The sequence below is a fragment of the Halichondria panicea genome, chromosome 1 (genome assembly GCF_963675165.1).
Source record: "Halichondria panicea chromosome 1, odHalPani1.1, whole genome shotgun sequence".
Lineage (NCBI taxonomy): Eukaryota > Metazoa > Porifera > Demospongiae > Suberitida > Halichondriidae > Halichondria > Halichondria panicea.
Window position 1 is genome coordinate 15,768,773 of NC_087377.1, and position 15,567 is coordinate 15,784,339.

The following is a 15,567-nucleotide window of genomic DNA, read 5'->3' on the forward strand; positions in this document are numbered from 1 at the left end:
GCACCCTAGTTGAGTCACAACAACAAGTGGATAGGGAAAACTGATTTACCCTCCGAAAGGAGAAGAGTTGTTCTCTTTTGCTGGCATGAATATGATATTAGGAAGTCAATCACCGGTTTCAAAAAGGCAAAGAAAAACGATGCAGCATATAAAGAAGAAATGGGAGCACACATCGACACAAAGAAAATTGGTATGTTTGACTATAGAGTTAGAGGGATTGGACACAAAGGTATATAACATCTGCGCTATGCTGCGGCTTAATCGAGGCCATCACAACACTACATATTTCTACACACAGTGCCTAATAAACTACAAGTATATAACTGCATGTGCTCAGCCCACCAGTACGCTTACCTTGGAAATATCTTTTTTTACTGGGTCTGATCAGTCAGTAGCAAGTATACATAGGCATGTTATACAGCCCTGAAAGAGATGTCTCGAAGAAACACAACTTTCTTATTTTAAAAGAGTTATAGCTACCCATCAAAAAGTTTAATAGCCTCGTTTATAGGGCATAACACGAATGCTAAAAGCATAACGTGCACCACTCTGTTGCAAATCCCTCTAATTCAATCTAACCCACTTACATGTATATAATAATGAAAAATGACATTTATATGAATGTCTGTCCGTTTTAAATTGCAGGTTTAAAGGACATCCTTATTCAAAACTGTGGTGAGCCACCTAAACACAGCATTTGCTAAAGAAGGTGGACAAGCAATTTGTCAATAAGACAATGACATAAATAGATGACATAATTGTACAGTGGACAAAAAGTCCGCAGAGGTAAGTTGTGTATACAGCTAATTACAAGCATGATACCGTATAATTATATAGCAGGTAATTTTCATTGAGGGAAATTTTCGTATACAGCTCAGGATAGTGACGTTGAATCTATTGCGGTAGAATAATTTCGTATATAGTTTTAATTTTCGTATAATGCTCTTCAATATGAAATGAACGAACATTTCCACCGTACAAAAATAACCCGCTATACCTATGATTATAATTATACAAGCATTTACATATCAGGAGTGTATACGGTGGCCAAGAAGGGTCACCCACGTCCGCCTACTGCCACAATAATTAATCGCTCGCAGAAGCTTTGCTAGCTTCGCTCGCGGTGGCGTGTGCAGACTTACCGTTATTTGTTTAACCGCGCAGGCATTAGTTTAATGTGCTTACCGCAAGCGCTTAATTTTTAACACGCGTGGCTAATGCACCTATCTATGCAAAGCCCCACTACCCCCCTCCCAGGACAATGGGGGGCTTTGTCAATTTGGAGGTGCAAAGGACTCTCCCCCTGGGCAATTTTATTTGACAAACCCTCGGTAAATACCCCAAGGGCATGACAGTTTGACACAATAATACAATATAGAGACAAACGGCTATGATAGTACTAACGTACAAAGTTAAATTCCCACCTCCAGGGCTAGGTTTTATAAACAAAGCTCCCAGAAACCCCCCCCCTTGTCCAGGGAAGGGGGTAGTGGGACTTTGCATTGATAGGTGCATAACAAAGCCACGCGCGGCATAGACGTAGGTGAGTGACCCTTCTCGGCCACCGTATAGGTGAAAATATAATTATGAGAGACGCGTTGTTTAATTAATGTATACAAATTTGTACAGATCTGATGATTATGTACTAAAAATTGATTAAAGGTAGTGCAAATTTGTACAATTGTAAATTATTCTTTTCTCAATAATTTTCCAGGTTCAAATGGCCGGTTTTGAAGATGATACCACACCACAAGAGGAAAAATTTGACTCTGACTAACTACACTAGTGAAAAAAGAACGATATTTAACATCTGTAAAACTATTATTATCCCGCTATCCTAAAATGGGACATTTATCAATGTATTCTGACAACGTGCAATTATATAGCAAATATTACACAAATGTTAGCATCTTAGAACGTATTTCATAAAGGGAACCTGTAGGTCATAACCTGTTTTCATTGCAAACCAAACGAATTTTAAGTTTGTTTCTCCCTATAACACATAACAAGTACAATGGTAGATGCTTACAAACAACTCACAATCGGTCGTGGATAGTGAAGCAAAAGATAGAGTAAAGCATGTTGTTTCGATGGGAATGGAGAATACGAATCAGAGGACGATGAAGCATTGCACACAACTTGAATAGTATCTGGTAAGTAAAGACAGTCGTAACGTAGCTAGCTAACATTGTGAACACTGAATACAATGTACCTTGCAGTGTGTCATATAACTCATCCTCTGTATCCTCACCATCATCGTCATCATCGTCATAATCTTCATCAGGTAGAACCTAGCGGCTTATAATTAAACGGTATTAAGTACTATTGCTTGAGTTTACCTGAAAGTCATCATCACATTCTACATGCCTTCCCTGATCGTCCGAGTCATCCTGGATATCACCATCATCAACATCCGCCATTAAGGAATGAATTGAAGCTTGATGCTTGTGCTTCATTGTCTTTAGATGCCTCTCATAACCAGACTTAAATGAGCAGTCTATTTGGCACACTTCGCACCAATTTGCACCTTAGTAATTATGATAATTAATACAGAGTATTAGACACATTGTATGTACCTATTGATGTTGCCATATTGTGTTAATTGAACCTTCCAAGCTGCAAGGGGAACCTCAACAAAAGTGCTTTACTTCTTTATTCAAAAATAAGAATTCACGTGCCTTAGATCTATCCACGTGAGCGCGCACATTGGCCACCATTGCGCAGTGACCGAGACTGGAAGAAGAGATCCGCTGACAAATTCATGAGATTTGACTCTATTAGATCGATGTGATCATGTCTCGCTTGCTATCTGCACGAGGTTGAATAAGTACAAGCTCATGGAACACTCCCCGTCCTGTTACAACACTCAGAACCCCCCACAGGGGTGAGTTTGATTAAGTTATATTATTAATGACCTATAATCTGAAAAATTGCTCATCCTACATGTTGCAGGTGGTTCAGTGCCAAGTCGTACTGACGGAGGTGCATCCGGTAATGGGGATGATGCTACCGTCGATGTGCTGGCTCAGAGAAGAAGCAGTGGAGATGGTAAACTATATAAATCATGCTATTTACTGATGTTTTGCTATTATATACAGGGCTCAGTGATGTGCAATCACGGAGGTCTCAGTCAGAGCAAATATCTACTCTTGCTGAAAGTGAGTATAACATTTTTTAGTCACGTCTATCTGACATTGCAATGCATAATAATAGATAGTGTTACACTTATGGCAAGCAAGCAGCAGGAAATTTTGGAACGGGTGAAGGCCACTGACGTAAGGTTGAGCCATTATGGAGACAGTAATCAACAGAAGTTTTCGAGAACTAAAAGTACTAATCGAAACACAGGAAAAGAAAACTTATACAATACGAAATTCTCCTTATGAGGTAGGTCAACTTCTTTGTATATAAAAATTGTCCCAAAAAATCGATTAATTATTATGTTTTAGGTGGAGCTTAAACACAAGATTGCCAACTTGTTTTGCGAGACACTAAATTCGTATCCTCAGGAAAATGAAGTGAATGTAAGTCGAACTTCATCAGTATTGTCTTGCAGTATATACAATATATGCAGGACGTTGTTAAAGATACTCTATCACGAGATGACTTCACCAAAAAATACAAAGTTGTTGTTGCTATCAAGGCGGCCAAAGATATGCTTTCAATTTTCCGAACTGAAGAAAGAAGGAAGGTTATAACTTATACCGTAATGAATGTATACTTTATACTCCATATAGATATTGGGAATTCCTCCATACCCAAATGCTTGTCTTCAAGACACAGTCTCGTTATGTCGTAACCTCATCGATTTCTTGAAGGCCTCAACAGAGAAAGTCGAACCGAACTACTTGAGGCACCTTGTTTTGATGGTTAGTTCCAGCCAAATTTTACTGTCCAAATTATTATTATTATACAGCGCAAATACGTCAGAGAAAATCAGGCCTGTGCTCAGCACAGGTTTCATGAAGGCTTTAAAACATGGCTTTCGGATGTTTATGAAAATGGTGTCGAGGAGTCAGAATGGGAGACATTATTTGAGGAAGATGAGCATCACCCATACAATGAGTACCCCGTATCGTATCCTGACATTACGCTGACACAAGAAGGAACACCTGCTCAATGAGTGTATAGGTTTCAGGCAACTTTACGTCACATGCATGACTGACTCTTGTTTTCAATTATCGTTCTTTATACTCGATATCAATCACCACTTGTATTATCGACTAGGTGTTATTATTATTGTGTTACCTCAATTATATCTCTGCCCAACAAATCATCTCTTTACTTCTCTCGACTTGCATTAATCATTATTTTGATCCAACACTATCTTTACTCCTCACATGCACAGTCATGGTTCATTAATTCTCAATGGAAAGTTCAAAGTTCATCACACTACCTTAATAAACACTAATTTCAAAGAAAAGTAACACTAATTATTACTCATCGTCAGAAGATGAGAAAGAAATGTTCCAAAGCTTTGGAGGAGTTATGTACAGTTCTTTCTTGTGTCTGCAAGTCTTTCTTTCATGAGATATTTGGTTTTCCGAATCATACCACTGCATGTACGTGTATACAGATATTGATCGATAAAAACAGATGATAAAAAGTCATAACTTACACTAGCACAATCGTAACAGCTCAGACTCTCTTTAAGTTTACCACTGCATCTTGGATGCTTGAGCCTCTTCCTTTCTGCAATCTTGGAAGGTGTGCTGATTGTTGATTTCTATGTGTAGGTTAATGGGTATTTATACGCTTATTACTATAAACGGTCACGTACCTTGGTATATATCTTCTTACTAATAGATGTCTTTCGACGACTTGTCAACCAACCACTAGCACTGTACCAGGCATTGTGGTATAAATCACATGCTTTGTATTCGTATTACTCACGAAGATGTGGGATGATTAAAACTACCACCATCACGATCAGTGGGGTCCGGGTCATCAGCAGTTTGCTATGAGTATTAATATACCATTAATGTAGATGTCTTGTAAAAAATCACTCCTACCACAGAGTCTAGACTATAACAGGAAAGTAGTAGATCATCAACCCCCTCATCTGCAATGTCGTCAAACGACAATTTTCGACTTGTAAGCTTAAAATTATAATTTTGATCATCAGTGCATACACAGTTTAATAGAAAGTAACTCACGTGTTTCCACTGTCTAGATGACTGACGTCTATTAGCTGTTTGGCGTTGAGCTATCTGGCCAGTTGTTCTACCCTACACAATAAAAAAAAACCAAAGTAACTCTGTAAACCTTCGTGGGAGTTTGCACCTTTCCACACTGTCAGCGAGCATCAGTGCCTGCTTCTTAATAGCTACAGTAACAATAAACAATTGGGTTTAAGTGCTAATACTAATATACACAATCACAGATTTTGATCAGAAGGCCTTGCTTTTATGTACTGGGAAAATTGGACAAGAAACTGTATGTCCTTTCAGCTCATGCTCACCCTTTAACTCTCCAAGAATCTTAGCAAGGCTCATATTAATCACTCATGTCACTCAACAAGCTCTCATTTGCTCACATGCACAGATGTGTAGCAGAGCAGCTCCTTCCTCACTTGTGATACATAGTTGAACATCAGATTTGCAATCTTAGTGAAGTACATATTACACACACATCTTTAACACATATATGATCCACTTGTATAGTAAATAGATTTGATACGGTTCTGTGCACACATCAGTATAATAAGTGCACCTCTCACATATCCTAATCATGTATGTGGATTTTTGGTTGTGTATACACGAATATAAATGTCACAAAAGTGAACGAGAATATCCATTTGTCAAAATCGACTGACACATGCGCAGACAACTAGTACCAGGCCTAGTTGTTCGCCTAACCGTTATAAAAGCGAAAACTCGGCCTGGGATCGAGGCTAGGAGAAAGCATGAATTTGTAAGCAGAATGAAAGAAGGATTGCTTTTTTGGACGTTTCTGGTTTTAAAATTCTGCTGTAAACAAAAAGTACGCACAACTTGAATGCATAATTATTATACAAAGTTCAGTGTGTTCAGTTCTCCCCGCCATCCACACAATCAAATTCTCTTTACACCACATGTGGGTACCTCATCCCACAAGCATTCCTTTTTAATACCGAAATGGAACTCTTTACCACCAGAAGTTATTAATAGCCCCTCTGCCCCTCTGCTTCATCATTTAAATCGAACCTCAGTAATTTCTATTCAACAATGTAATATCATAATTTTCTGTTCCATTTTTAATAAATAATTTATGGCCATCATAATAGCTACAGTAGCTTTATGTCCACATGTTATGTAGCTTTGGCATCTCCACCGAGGCATCAGCACCCCCCGGTGCTTTCATTTATTCTGTAATTATGCTTTCAATGTTGAACTTAATATCTAGAAAAGCTTTTTTCAACACAATAAAAAAATCAAGATTGATCGTTGAACAATGTTAACTCCACAAAATAACTAATCACTTATAGAAAAGAAATCCACAATTTGAATACGATCAGAATATAGTTCTGTCTGTCCTCCGGCTACAATGACCTCTCCACTAGGAAGTACTGAGCATGTGCAGCCGTATCGTGCAGTAGGCAGATCTCCCACTTTCACCCACCTCCTGGTGTCAGGCTGGTAGAGGTAGATCGATGAACTTGGGTTGCGTCTGTCGTCCCGTCCACCAACGGCTAAGAGTGACCTCCCAATACTGAGAGGAGCTGAGAACACGAGTGGTACTTCCTGTAAGGTCTGCCAGAGAATGGGTGGGTCCCGGTTGGAAAGGGCAATTGCAACGAGTTCCTTGAGGTTCAAGTTGTCCGATTTGGTTGCCCCAGAAAGGGCATTGGCAATAAGTTCATCGAGGTTGACGTGGAGCACCGACTTGGTTTCCCCAGTGTGATCCAACCCTCCCATTAGGTAGAGGGTGTTTCCTATGAGAGTCGATTTCAGTACTGATCGTGGGCTAGGTAGTGACTGAGCAATGTACCATCTTCTTGATGCCACGTCCAACACCTCCACAGAGGAGGAGAACTGTCCTTTAATACCCCCACCAGCTACAATAATGTGGTTGTTGAAGGAGACAGCTGTTGAGGAAAAACGAGCAATGTTCATTGGTGGATACGGGCGAGTCCATTTTCCTGCTTGAAACACTGCAAGTTGATTGGTTTCTTCACTGGTTCCCGGATCCTGTCCTCCCACCAGCACTAGTCGATTAGTGAGTGATGTCATAGAGAACCACTTGGCAGTGTACTCTGGTAGTTTGGTCCATTGATCTTGCTTGAGCTTCATCACTGTACACTCGTCACAATTGTCATCAAGACTAATATTTCCGTACCCTCCACCAACATACACCGTGTCACTGATAACAACACTCCGTACCGCGCCACCCATCTTGGTTGGCAAATTTTTTCCTCTTTTCCATATCAGAGTGAGTGGAGGTCTCAACTCTCTGAGAGGGGGACCCTGAATAATGAATGAGTATAATTAATTAGGATAGTGTCTACTAACAAGCGAGTGTTACTTGTAGCAATAATTGCATGCACACTAAATCACTTTCTCTAATTAGCTTAAGAGGCCACGCCCACCAGTCTAATAGAATCTATGGTACAGATATATCGGATTAAAGTTTCTACTATATATAGCTCTACAATAATAAAATAAGAAACTGGTGCATTTCGTCTCACCTGTCTCTGTTTTTGACAATTTTCGCTAACGGAGTACATAATTATAGGCACACTCAAACGGATGTGTAGTTACGGCTTAACATACAAGACAGCATCCATGCATTGCTGCTGTGGGAATCTCATTCACACACTACATGTACGCACCTTCTTGACTGGTTGAGTGTCCTTGGACTCTCTCTTTGTTGCCTCCAATGTGTCTGAGCATCTAGTCAGGTCATCATCTAAAAATCGAACCAACATTAATAAAGACGAATTTGATTTTTTCGTAGAGTGTATAGTGTTAGCTGTAACAGCTAAAATGTAAATTGACTCACAGATGTCCCTGGCAGATGGTCTCCTCCTCATGTCTTCTTGCAAGCAACTGTCGATAAGCTTCCTCAACCTGTGTGTGCGAGGGATCCGGGCAACATGGAATGATCGATCTTCCACAGATTTGACTGTCTTTAGCTTGCGAACAATCTGTACCATAATCGCCCCAAGGGAAAAAACATCCACGCTATTATCGTAATTCTCCTCATCCAATCGAATAGCCTCGAGAGGTAGATACCCTCTACAGTGACCAACAGCTGTGAGGGTTTGGCTAAGCTTGGAGGGATCGTATAATCGTGACATACCAAAGTCGGAAATTTTTGCGATAGGCATTGGTTGTGTAAGCTTCAGCAAGACGTTATCGCCACAGAGGTCACGGTGGATAATCTGCTTGCTATGAATGAAGGCCAGACCACAAGCCATGTCTTTGGAGAGACTAATTTCACATTCGCTAGTGAGGGACTCTTCACCAAGGCCAGAGAAATAGGATCTCAGATTGCAATCCATCAGCTCAACAATGAGGATTGTACTACCTGATTTGGGGTGCGTGGCAGTCGACAGAAACTGAACAACGTTTGGGTGCTGGAACGACTTGAGAAAATCACTCTCACGATCAATTGCATTGCTAGCTTCTTCGTTTTTGCCGATTGAAATACTTGCCTGCATCTCCACAGCATCGTGAAGCAGAACTTTGACGGCACACATCTCGCCCTTGTAGCTGCCTTTGAAGACTGCTCCAAATGCACCTTTACCAAGAAGCTCGTCTAGGAAAACGATCAAATTGTCGTTGATCAACTGGCGATTTTGGTCATCTGCAGAACATTATGTGTGTATGTCACGTGTGTGTGCGTGTGTGTGTGTGGGGGGGGGGGCAGGGGGTGAAATTATACCAACTAATTATGAGATATGCATTCCTGTGCTGAACTAATGCTTACCCTCTGAAGTAGACTGTAAATGATCTTTCTCGATGGTCTTGGCTATGTGAAATTCACCCACGATGGGACTAGACAAAGCCTCCACCATATCTTTCCAGCTTTTCTCTCCTTCTGCATTAAGCCATTCTTTCAAACCCTCACGATTGCAGTCATCAGGAATGTTGCTCCATTCTTTCCCAATGCTGTCAATTGTAGCTGAGGGTACATCAAGAATAAGCAAGATGTTTCGCCACTTGATTCGAGCATCAAACGTGACAAGGTACAATCTCTTTAGATCTGCTATTGTGAGATAGTCAGACATCTTCTCTAGCTCTGCAGAGTGTGGGATGGATAGAGACATACTGATAAAATACTAGGCGGCGGCGGCAGCGGGTGACCCTGTCGGCCACATAAGTAAAGCTATATAGACTAGCTAGCTCTAAACCATCTACAGTATAAACAGTGCTGTCTGCACTCACTGATAATAATCCAGAGGCTACAGTATTTTCATTCAGATCACAGCATTAAAGTTACAGTAGAAAAACAATTTTTATCCCATGGCCGGATGCAGCAATAACAAAATTAATATCTTTGTAGTCACCTTGACGTCGTGCGCCGCCGCCCGTAGGGAGGGCGCTATAGGCAGCGGCGGCCCGGCGCGACTAATATCTTTGTTCTTTGTTGAAGACATTGGTCCCCTCCCCCCGGATACGGCAATATTTTCTGCCGTAGAGGGGTCCGGGGGGGGGGGATCATCGATGTACGGCAACTAAACGTAGACAGTCCGGTGGACCATTAAATTGTGCTGTTGCAGAGGGTCCCCCCTTACGGCCCCACAGTGCAGTGCTGCCCGGTCAAGAGTAGTGTAGATCTGCTATAATTATTTGAATTGATTATATAACTATTGATTATATAACTAGGCCCTGATAAATTATGCTCAGAATAATTTTAGCATATCCCTAGGTGTCCAAAAAATTAATGTTCATTTTTGTAAAGATCCTTATAATTATTAAATTTTGCATAATGATGTTCTCATGGCAAAAATGGCTGAAGGTGTTATTATGGATTAGTTCAAGTCAGCAAGATAACATAATTATGTCGTGTGTCAGTTGTGTGCTGTGTTTATGTCTACTAATTCTGTCTATAATGTTTATGTCACATTTTTTGGTAGAGAATAATCGTATTTTTTATGACAATAATCGTAGAATAATAGGCACATTTTTCAAGAATTAAGGGGGAAAATAAAAGCATAATTTATCAGGGCCTAATTATAACCCAATAACGTAGATATGGCATAATAATTATGGGCACACGAATTATGTTACGCACATAAATGCAACAGTTGAGGCTGTATAATCAAGGAATCGAGGCTATAATAGTGTACAGTATGTTGTTACAGTACATTTACACCACTTTAAGTGATACTCTGGTTTCTGGTCTCACTGTCCACAAATATTCTATTTCCTACGCATGTGCACAATGGTCCATGGGCACAGAATATTGTGTTAATGATATTCATTTCAAAATAATGATTTCATAAGGCCACTAGTGTAATGACAAAAGCCGCCTTCCCGCATTCAATTAGAGACACTTGAGGACCCGACAACCACACATACTCACAAAAGGAAGTTATTGGATAATCCTAGTTATTAGATAATCATACCCACGCACACACTGACAGGGATCATACTCAGAATTCAATATTGATGTTGGTACAGTAAATATCATTATGTGGTGTGGGTATGAGGGTCAGTTTCTGCCAGTTACAGTTCTCTTGTGGGTGAACATTTACATGGGTATGATTTTCTGAGGGTATAGTTTCCTTGTGTATTTTGAGGGCATTTCTGCTCTGCGCACTTAAGGCCCGGGTCCAGATTTCAACAGATTTCAATACCAAAATTTACACTATGTTCATACTGCTGTATTATTTGCAATAATTATACAGTTTATGCTGCATCAAAATGATCCAAAATGAAGCTCAATGTTTTCTTTTTCCTATTATATAGCCACAACAATTATGATGACGTCATGGCACTTTGCAATAGATAGTAGATTGGACAGCGTTGAAGCATAGATAGTATCGAGGGGTCCGGAACTGTAATTTTTAGCGTACAAGATTTCAAAATCTCGAGATTTCACAAAGATTTCAGAGATTTCAAAGATTTCAGAGATTTCACAGAGCATCACTGGGATTGAAGATTGAAAGTTCTACCGTCATTCAACACTTGCACTAGTTAGTCATGCACCTCGAGCTCGGTCATGGATGCTGTGAGCAGATGCAATCAAGGCATAGATGGGCGTGCCCGTCCCCTTTTGTAGGCAGGCCACTCCCATCTAGTCAAGGCATGACACTGAGATTACAATAAGATTACGGAAAATGAGGTCAAAGGTGGGATTTCAGAGATTTCAGAGATTTCAAGATTTCGGGATTTCATGAGATTTTATGAGATTTCAAAAGATTTCAAAAGTAGGTGTACAAGATTTCACGGAGTGTCGGACCCCTCGTAGATAGTATAGTATGTTTGAAGATGCCAAGATCAAGCTTCAAAAACAAGGCTAGATGAACATCTCATATAGCTAGGTAGGTACTAGCAGTCGAACAGCAACTGGAATAAATGCGAGAAGTTTATTTTCCAGGAGGTGGGCGTGTCCGGAAGCAAATAGCTGGTGCCATTGTGTGAGTAGCTGCCTGTAGTTAGAGCTGTGTAGCATAGACCCAGACCACTGTTAGAAGCTGTTCAAAGCTCAGAAGGTAAGTACAGAAGTTGGTTTTGTAGTATATGTTTGAAATTAGGCGTATACTTCAAGTTGAAGCAAGTTTTGTTGAGTAATGTAGCCAAAATTGCCATTCCTGTAAACATGATTTTGGGCTTTTACATGGAGTAGCTAGTCTGTTACGGGTGGGACACAACTTCTAACTATATAAGTCTGTTCCAATGTTATTAAGCTAAGTGTATGCAGAGTTTTGTAAGTGTATTCTCTTTGCAACAATTTGTCAGTTGACTTTTGTAGATGGCACTACATTGTGAATATATCATAAATAGTGTGTAAACAATACAAAGAGCACAGTTAAAACATTATCTATGGTTAAATGTTCAGTCATGTTTGCATATCTATCAATTCGTCTTTTACTCCAGGCCATTGATGACTTTTGTCTCTATATTCTCCTTGTCACTGTCACTGGTCTTCGCTGTCTGAGTCCAATTCAATTTCCGGCTCTTTCGTTTCAGCAATCTCTCTGCAAATGGACCAGAAGTACACCCTGGTCCACAGCCACAGTAATAATGGCTGTATCCCACTGCTGCTAACATTTAAAAACTCGCTGTTACGTGGCAAATAACGGTGAGATTAATTAACCTGTTGCTCGTTAATGTTGGATGTTCAGGAATAATTTATGAGTAACATTACAGGTTTATTCCACTTGCTAGGTATACTAAATAAGCTGGGTAGGTTAGCTGAGCTTCTCTACAGTGGGGTAAGCATATACAGTGGTCTCTGCGCACTTAAGGCCCGGGTCCAGATTTCAACACCAAAATTTACACTATGTTCATACTGCTGTATTATTTGCAATATACAGTGTATGCTGCATCAAAATGATCCAAAATGAAGCTCAATGTTTTCTTTTTCCAAAAAACTAATTAGCTTAATTCAATTATGCTAATTAGTCCCATAAACGGTGATGACGTCATGCCACTTTCAGAAAGAGAACTGCAAATACGGCGTTGAAGATGCCAAGATCAAGCTTCAAAAACAAGGCTAGATGAACATCTCATAGCTAGGTACTAGTATCCTTGATGGGAAGAGTAAGAGTTATTGTATTCTTGAGATACACAAAATAGCCTACCTCTAGAGTGGCTGTCAGAGCTAAAGAAGCTAGCATAGCTAAGAAAGTTTTGGACATTTTTACTTCCCATCAAGAAAACATAATCATAACAACATACTCTATCTTTTGAGGGCCTAAACAGCTACTCTTACCTTGTTTAAGTCCGCCGTATTTGTTGCCAAAGATAATCTATAATAGTTCTAGCAGCTAGCTAAGCAAATACATTGACCTTATGATGTCATGTGCAATGAATAACATTAATAAACATTATGAATCTCATTAACACTACATGATCTACATCATCTACATAAAATGTAGGCAATGAATAAAATTAATCTTATCAGTGCCTGACCCAGGCCTTAACTGCGCAGAGGTCTGTTCAGGCAATTCCTGATTAAAAAAATATTTGACCTGTAATAATAGCATATTTTTCGTACCGCAGAATACAAGTACGACTGATTTGGACGATGCTTAGAATGTATTGAGGAGGACATCTGTTGGATGTAATACACAAAATGTGGCTTATTGTGTGCTCACATCTCTCCAACTAGTACTATTTTATACAGCATTTTCAACGATGCATTTCTCGACTCTCAATGGATCGACACGAAAAACAATTACATATAAATGTTCATCAATCCTATAAGATAGCACTGAACATGTTCAAATTCATCTCATATACTTTTGCAACAATTTGTCTGTTCAGTTTGCTGTGGCATGTAAATTTGTCTAAATTTGTTTGTGTTGAAGTTTCTAAGCCACGTGACTGCTTTGTGGCTATATTTAGTTCCTGCCATGTGTAATTGATTGGTGCAGGAAGCAGGAAACAAACTGCAAAGGGAAGAGGGTTATAAAAAAATGCTACTTTTGCGCAAGCAATTGCGAATAGCTCATTAATATATTCATGAGAAAATAAAACTCCACGTAGGAGCATGCGCTGGAACCATTGCGGTTTGACTGCTAGTATCCTTGATGGGTTTGATTTCTCTCTCTTGACACTAAATAGTTTAATCAACCACGCGGGTGACCATAGTACAAAAGGTTAATTGATAAATTACAAAGAGTTTTACTAACAAATATTACTATTGAATCCACCCACGCGCAAACAGTGGTTACCAGGCCCTCTAGTGATAGGGGCTGGGATCGAGGCTACTTGCAGACTACTTCAAGCCTAGTTTTTAGTGTCTATCAGTTTAAAACGTTATTTTTCAGGGGGGGTCAAATTTATTTTCGCCAATTTTGCTCAGAAGCAGAAATACAAGTCTCAAAGCCAGCTATGCAGTGACCTAGAGAACAAACCGCTCCTGCTATCGAGGCTAGTGCAAGAGCAATACGTATCTCTGCTTCTGAGCAAAATTGGCGAAAATAAAATTTGACCCCCCCTGAAAAATAACGTTTTAAACTGATAGACACTAAAAACTAGGCTTGAAGTAGTCTGCAAGAGAAGTTTGGATAAATCCAATTAGTGACCTTAATTAGCTAAGGTCAAGTGGTTCCAGCCTCCTCTGATCCTGACATAGGTTTGAAACCCGACCTCCCGTTAGGGACGGTCGGGCTTAGCCTCGATTCCAGGCCGCTTGAACAAGGAGGCCTGGTATACCTTGTATGCGCATGCGCGAAATAATTGACAATAATTTCATCATACAAATTGTAAAAAAACGGACAAAGTTACAAAAGGGAATAATACGTATGACAATGTGACCACAATGGCAGCTTTCAGAGACACTAATCAAAATAGAATAATTATGCTGCAGCAGTGTTGCTTCTTCTAGCTCTGTTTATCAAAGAGACAGTTTAAGAAAGCCTCCCAGACAGCTAGAGCTGCCAGCTTGGAAGAGTGCAGTGGTGGACTCTTTAATACATCAGTAGATCTTGAGTGAATAACTTCCTAGATCCTGTGTGTCGAGTTAAAGCTTATTAAAAGCTTTCAGGAGTAATCATTAGCTTCTTTATCTTCAGCAATGACTTCTTGTCGAACATAAAGGCAATATTTAGTAGCAGAACACTCGCCTGGTCTATATTACCACAGCCTCATCAGGGGACCCACAGGAACACATCATGCCTTTCCTATAACATCTGTAGCCTTACTGTGGCTTACAGTGTAGGGTGTCGTTAAGTAGAGACTTGGCTTGGTACAATAAAGGGCGTAAGAAGTCAGTCATCTTTGCACAATACTTCTAAATCAGAATACAAATAATATATGGTTTATTTTACTGACAGTATCCACAAATACACGGATTACCCCCTTTTTGGGGTAATGTACACGCATGCGCATACAAGGTATACCAGGCAGCCTTGTTCAAGCGGCCTGGAATCGAGGCTAGTCTGGCTCCCCCCAACTACTATAACTGCTCAACGGTTGCAATGCGACGAAAACTAACAGCTTCTATAGGCTTCTAGCCACGTTCTCTTGGATTTTGATTCGTGGATTAGCAAACTAAAGCTTCTTTCTCGAGTTATGGCTAGTTTGACTCACATTGAAGGCTGTTGCAGAATCTTTCATAGCATCATCTGTCCGCACAAACTTTCTATTCAACATATGAGTTAGCCTTGCACTAAAGCGCTAGCTTTTTGTTAGCTACAATACTCAGAAAATATCTGTTAAAACAGCTAGCTAGCAGTTAGCCTCGATTCCAGGCCGGTTCAAGCGGCCTGGAATCGAGGCTAGCTAGTAGCCATTTGTGAAATTGATCTCTTTGGACACACCCTTTAATTATTCCTGTGGATGTAATGCGCATGCGCGCTCATTCCCCATGTGTGTGAGAAAATAATATCCAAGATCCAGATCCAGATCCTCCTGGCAGAATCATCTTTGTCTTGAGGGCCTGGTAAACCACAAAACACTACCATATAAC

At 40.1% G+C, this 15,567-nt stretch overlaps 3 protein-coding genes and 2 long non-coding RNA genes across 6 annotated transcripts in view; 3 read left to right on the forward strand and 2 right to left on the reverse strand.

Annotated features, from left to right (window-relative positions):
- LOC135352059 (uncharacterized) overlaps nucleotides 1-15,567 on the forward strand; it is a gene marked incomplete in the record, with an annotated part of 851,949 nt that overhangs the window by 371,917 nt on the left and 464,465 nt on the right.
- LOC135352187 (uncharacterized) lies at nucleotides 55-1,872 on the forward strand. Its single transcript, XR_010399662.1, has 3 exons — nucleotides 55-190; nucleotides 646-786; nucleotides 1,715-1,872. It is a non-coding gene; the product is annotated as an uncharacterized LOC135352187 (long non-coding RNA).
- On the reverse strand, nucleotides 6,423-7,489 carry LOC135352123 (kelch domain-containing protein 8A-like). The gene has a single exon (XM_064551300.1). It carries the CDS (start codon nucleotides 7,371-7,373, stop codon nucleotides 6,453-6,455), a length of 921 nt encoding a protein of 306 aa, XP_064407370.1. The 5' UTR covers nucleotides 7,374-7,489; the 3' UTR covers nucleotides 6,423-6,452.
- On the reverse strand, nucleotides 7,790-9,250 carry LOC135335399 (probable serine/threonine-protein kinase DDB_G0271538). The gene is made up of 2 exons (XM_064530922.1): nucleotides 8,911-9,250; nucleotides 7,790-8,787 (listed from the first exon to the last, which is right to left on the reverse strand). The coding sequence occupies exons 1-2, from the start codon at nucleotides 9,248-9,250 to the stop codon at nucleotides 7,790-7,792; spliced, it is 1,338 nt and encodes a 445-aa protein (XP_064386992.1).
- On the forward strand, nucleotides 11,279-13,446 carry LOC135352154 (uncharacterized). Of its 2 annotated transcripts, XR_010399610.1 has the most exons (4): nucleotides 11,279-11,641; nucleotides 12,027-12,380; nucleotides 13,086-13,215; nucleotides 13,279-13,446. It is a non-coding gene; the product is annotated as an uncharacterized LOC135352154 (long non-coding RNA). The 2 variants fall into 2 exon arrangements; XR_010399609.1 differs by having other exon boundaries at nucleotides 13,086-13,446.

Excerpts from the sequence above, each read along its gene's own strand:
- LOC135352123 (XM_064551300.1), bottom strand. The coding sequence starts at position 7,373 with ATGGGTGGCGCGGTACGGAGTGTTGTTATCAGTGACACGGTGTATGTT.
- LOC135335399 (XM_064530922.1), bottom strand. The coding sequence starts at position 9,250 with ATGTCTCTATCCATCCCACACTCTGCAGAGCTAGAGAAGATGTCTGAC. Across the intron at positions 8,788-8,910 it reads TTTACAGTCTACTTCAGAGG|ATGACCAAAATCGCCAGTTG; the intron begins GTAAGCATTAGT and ends AATGTTCTGCAG.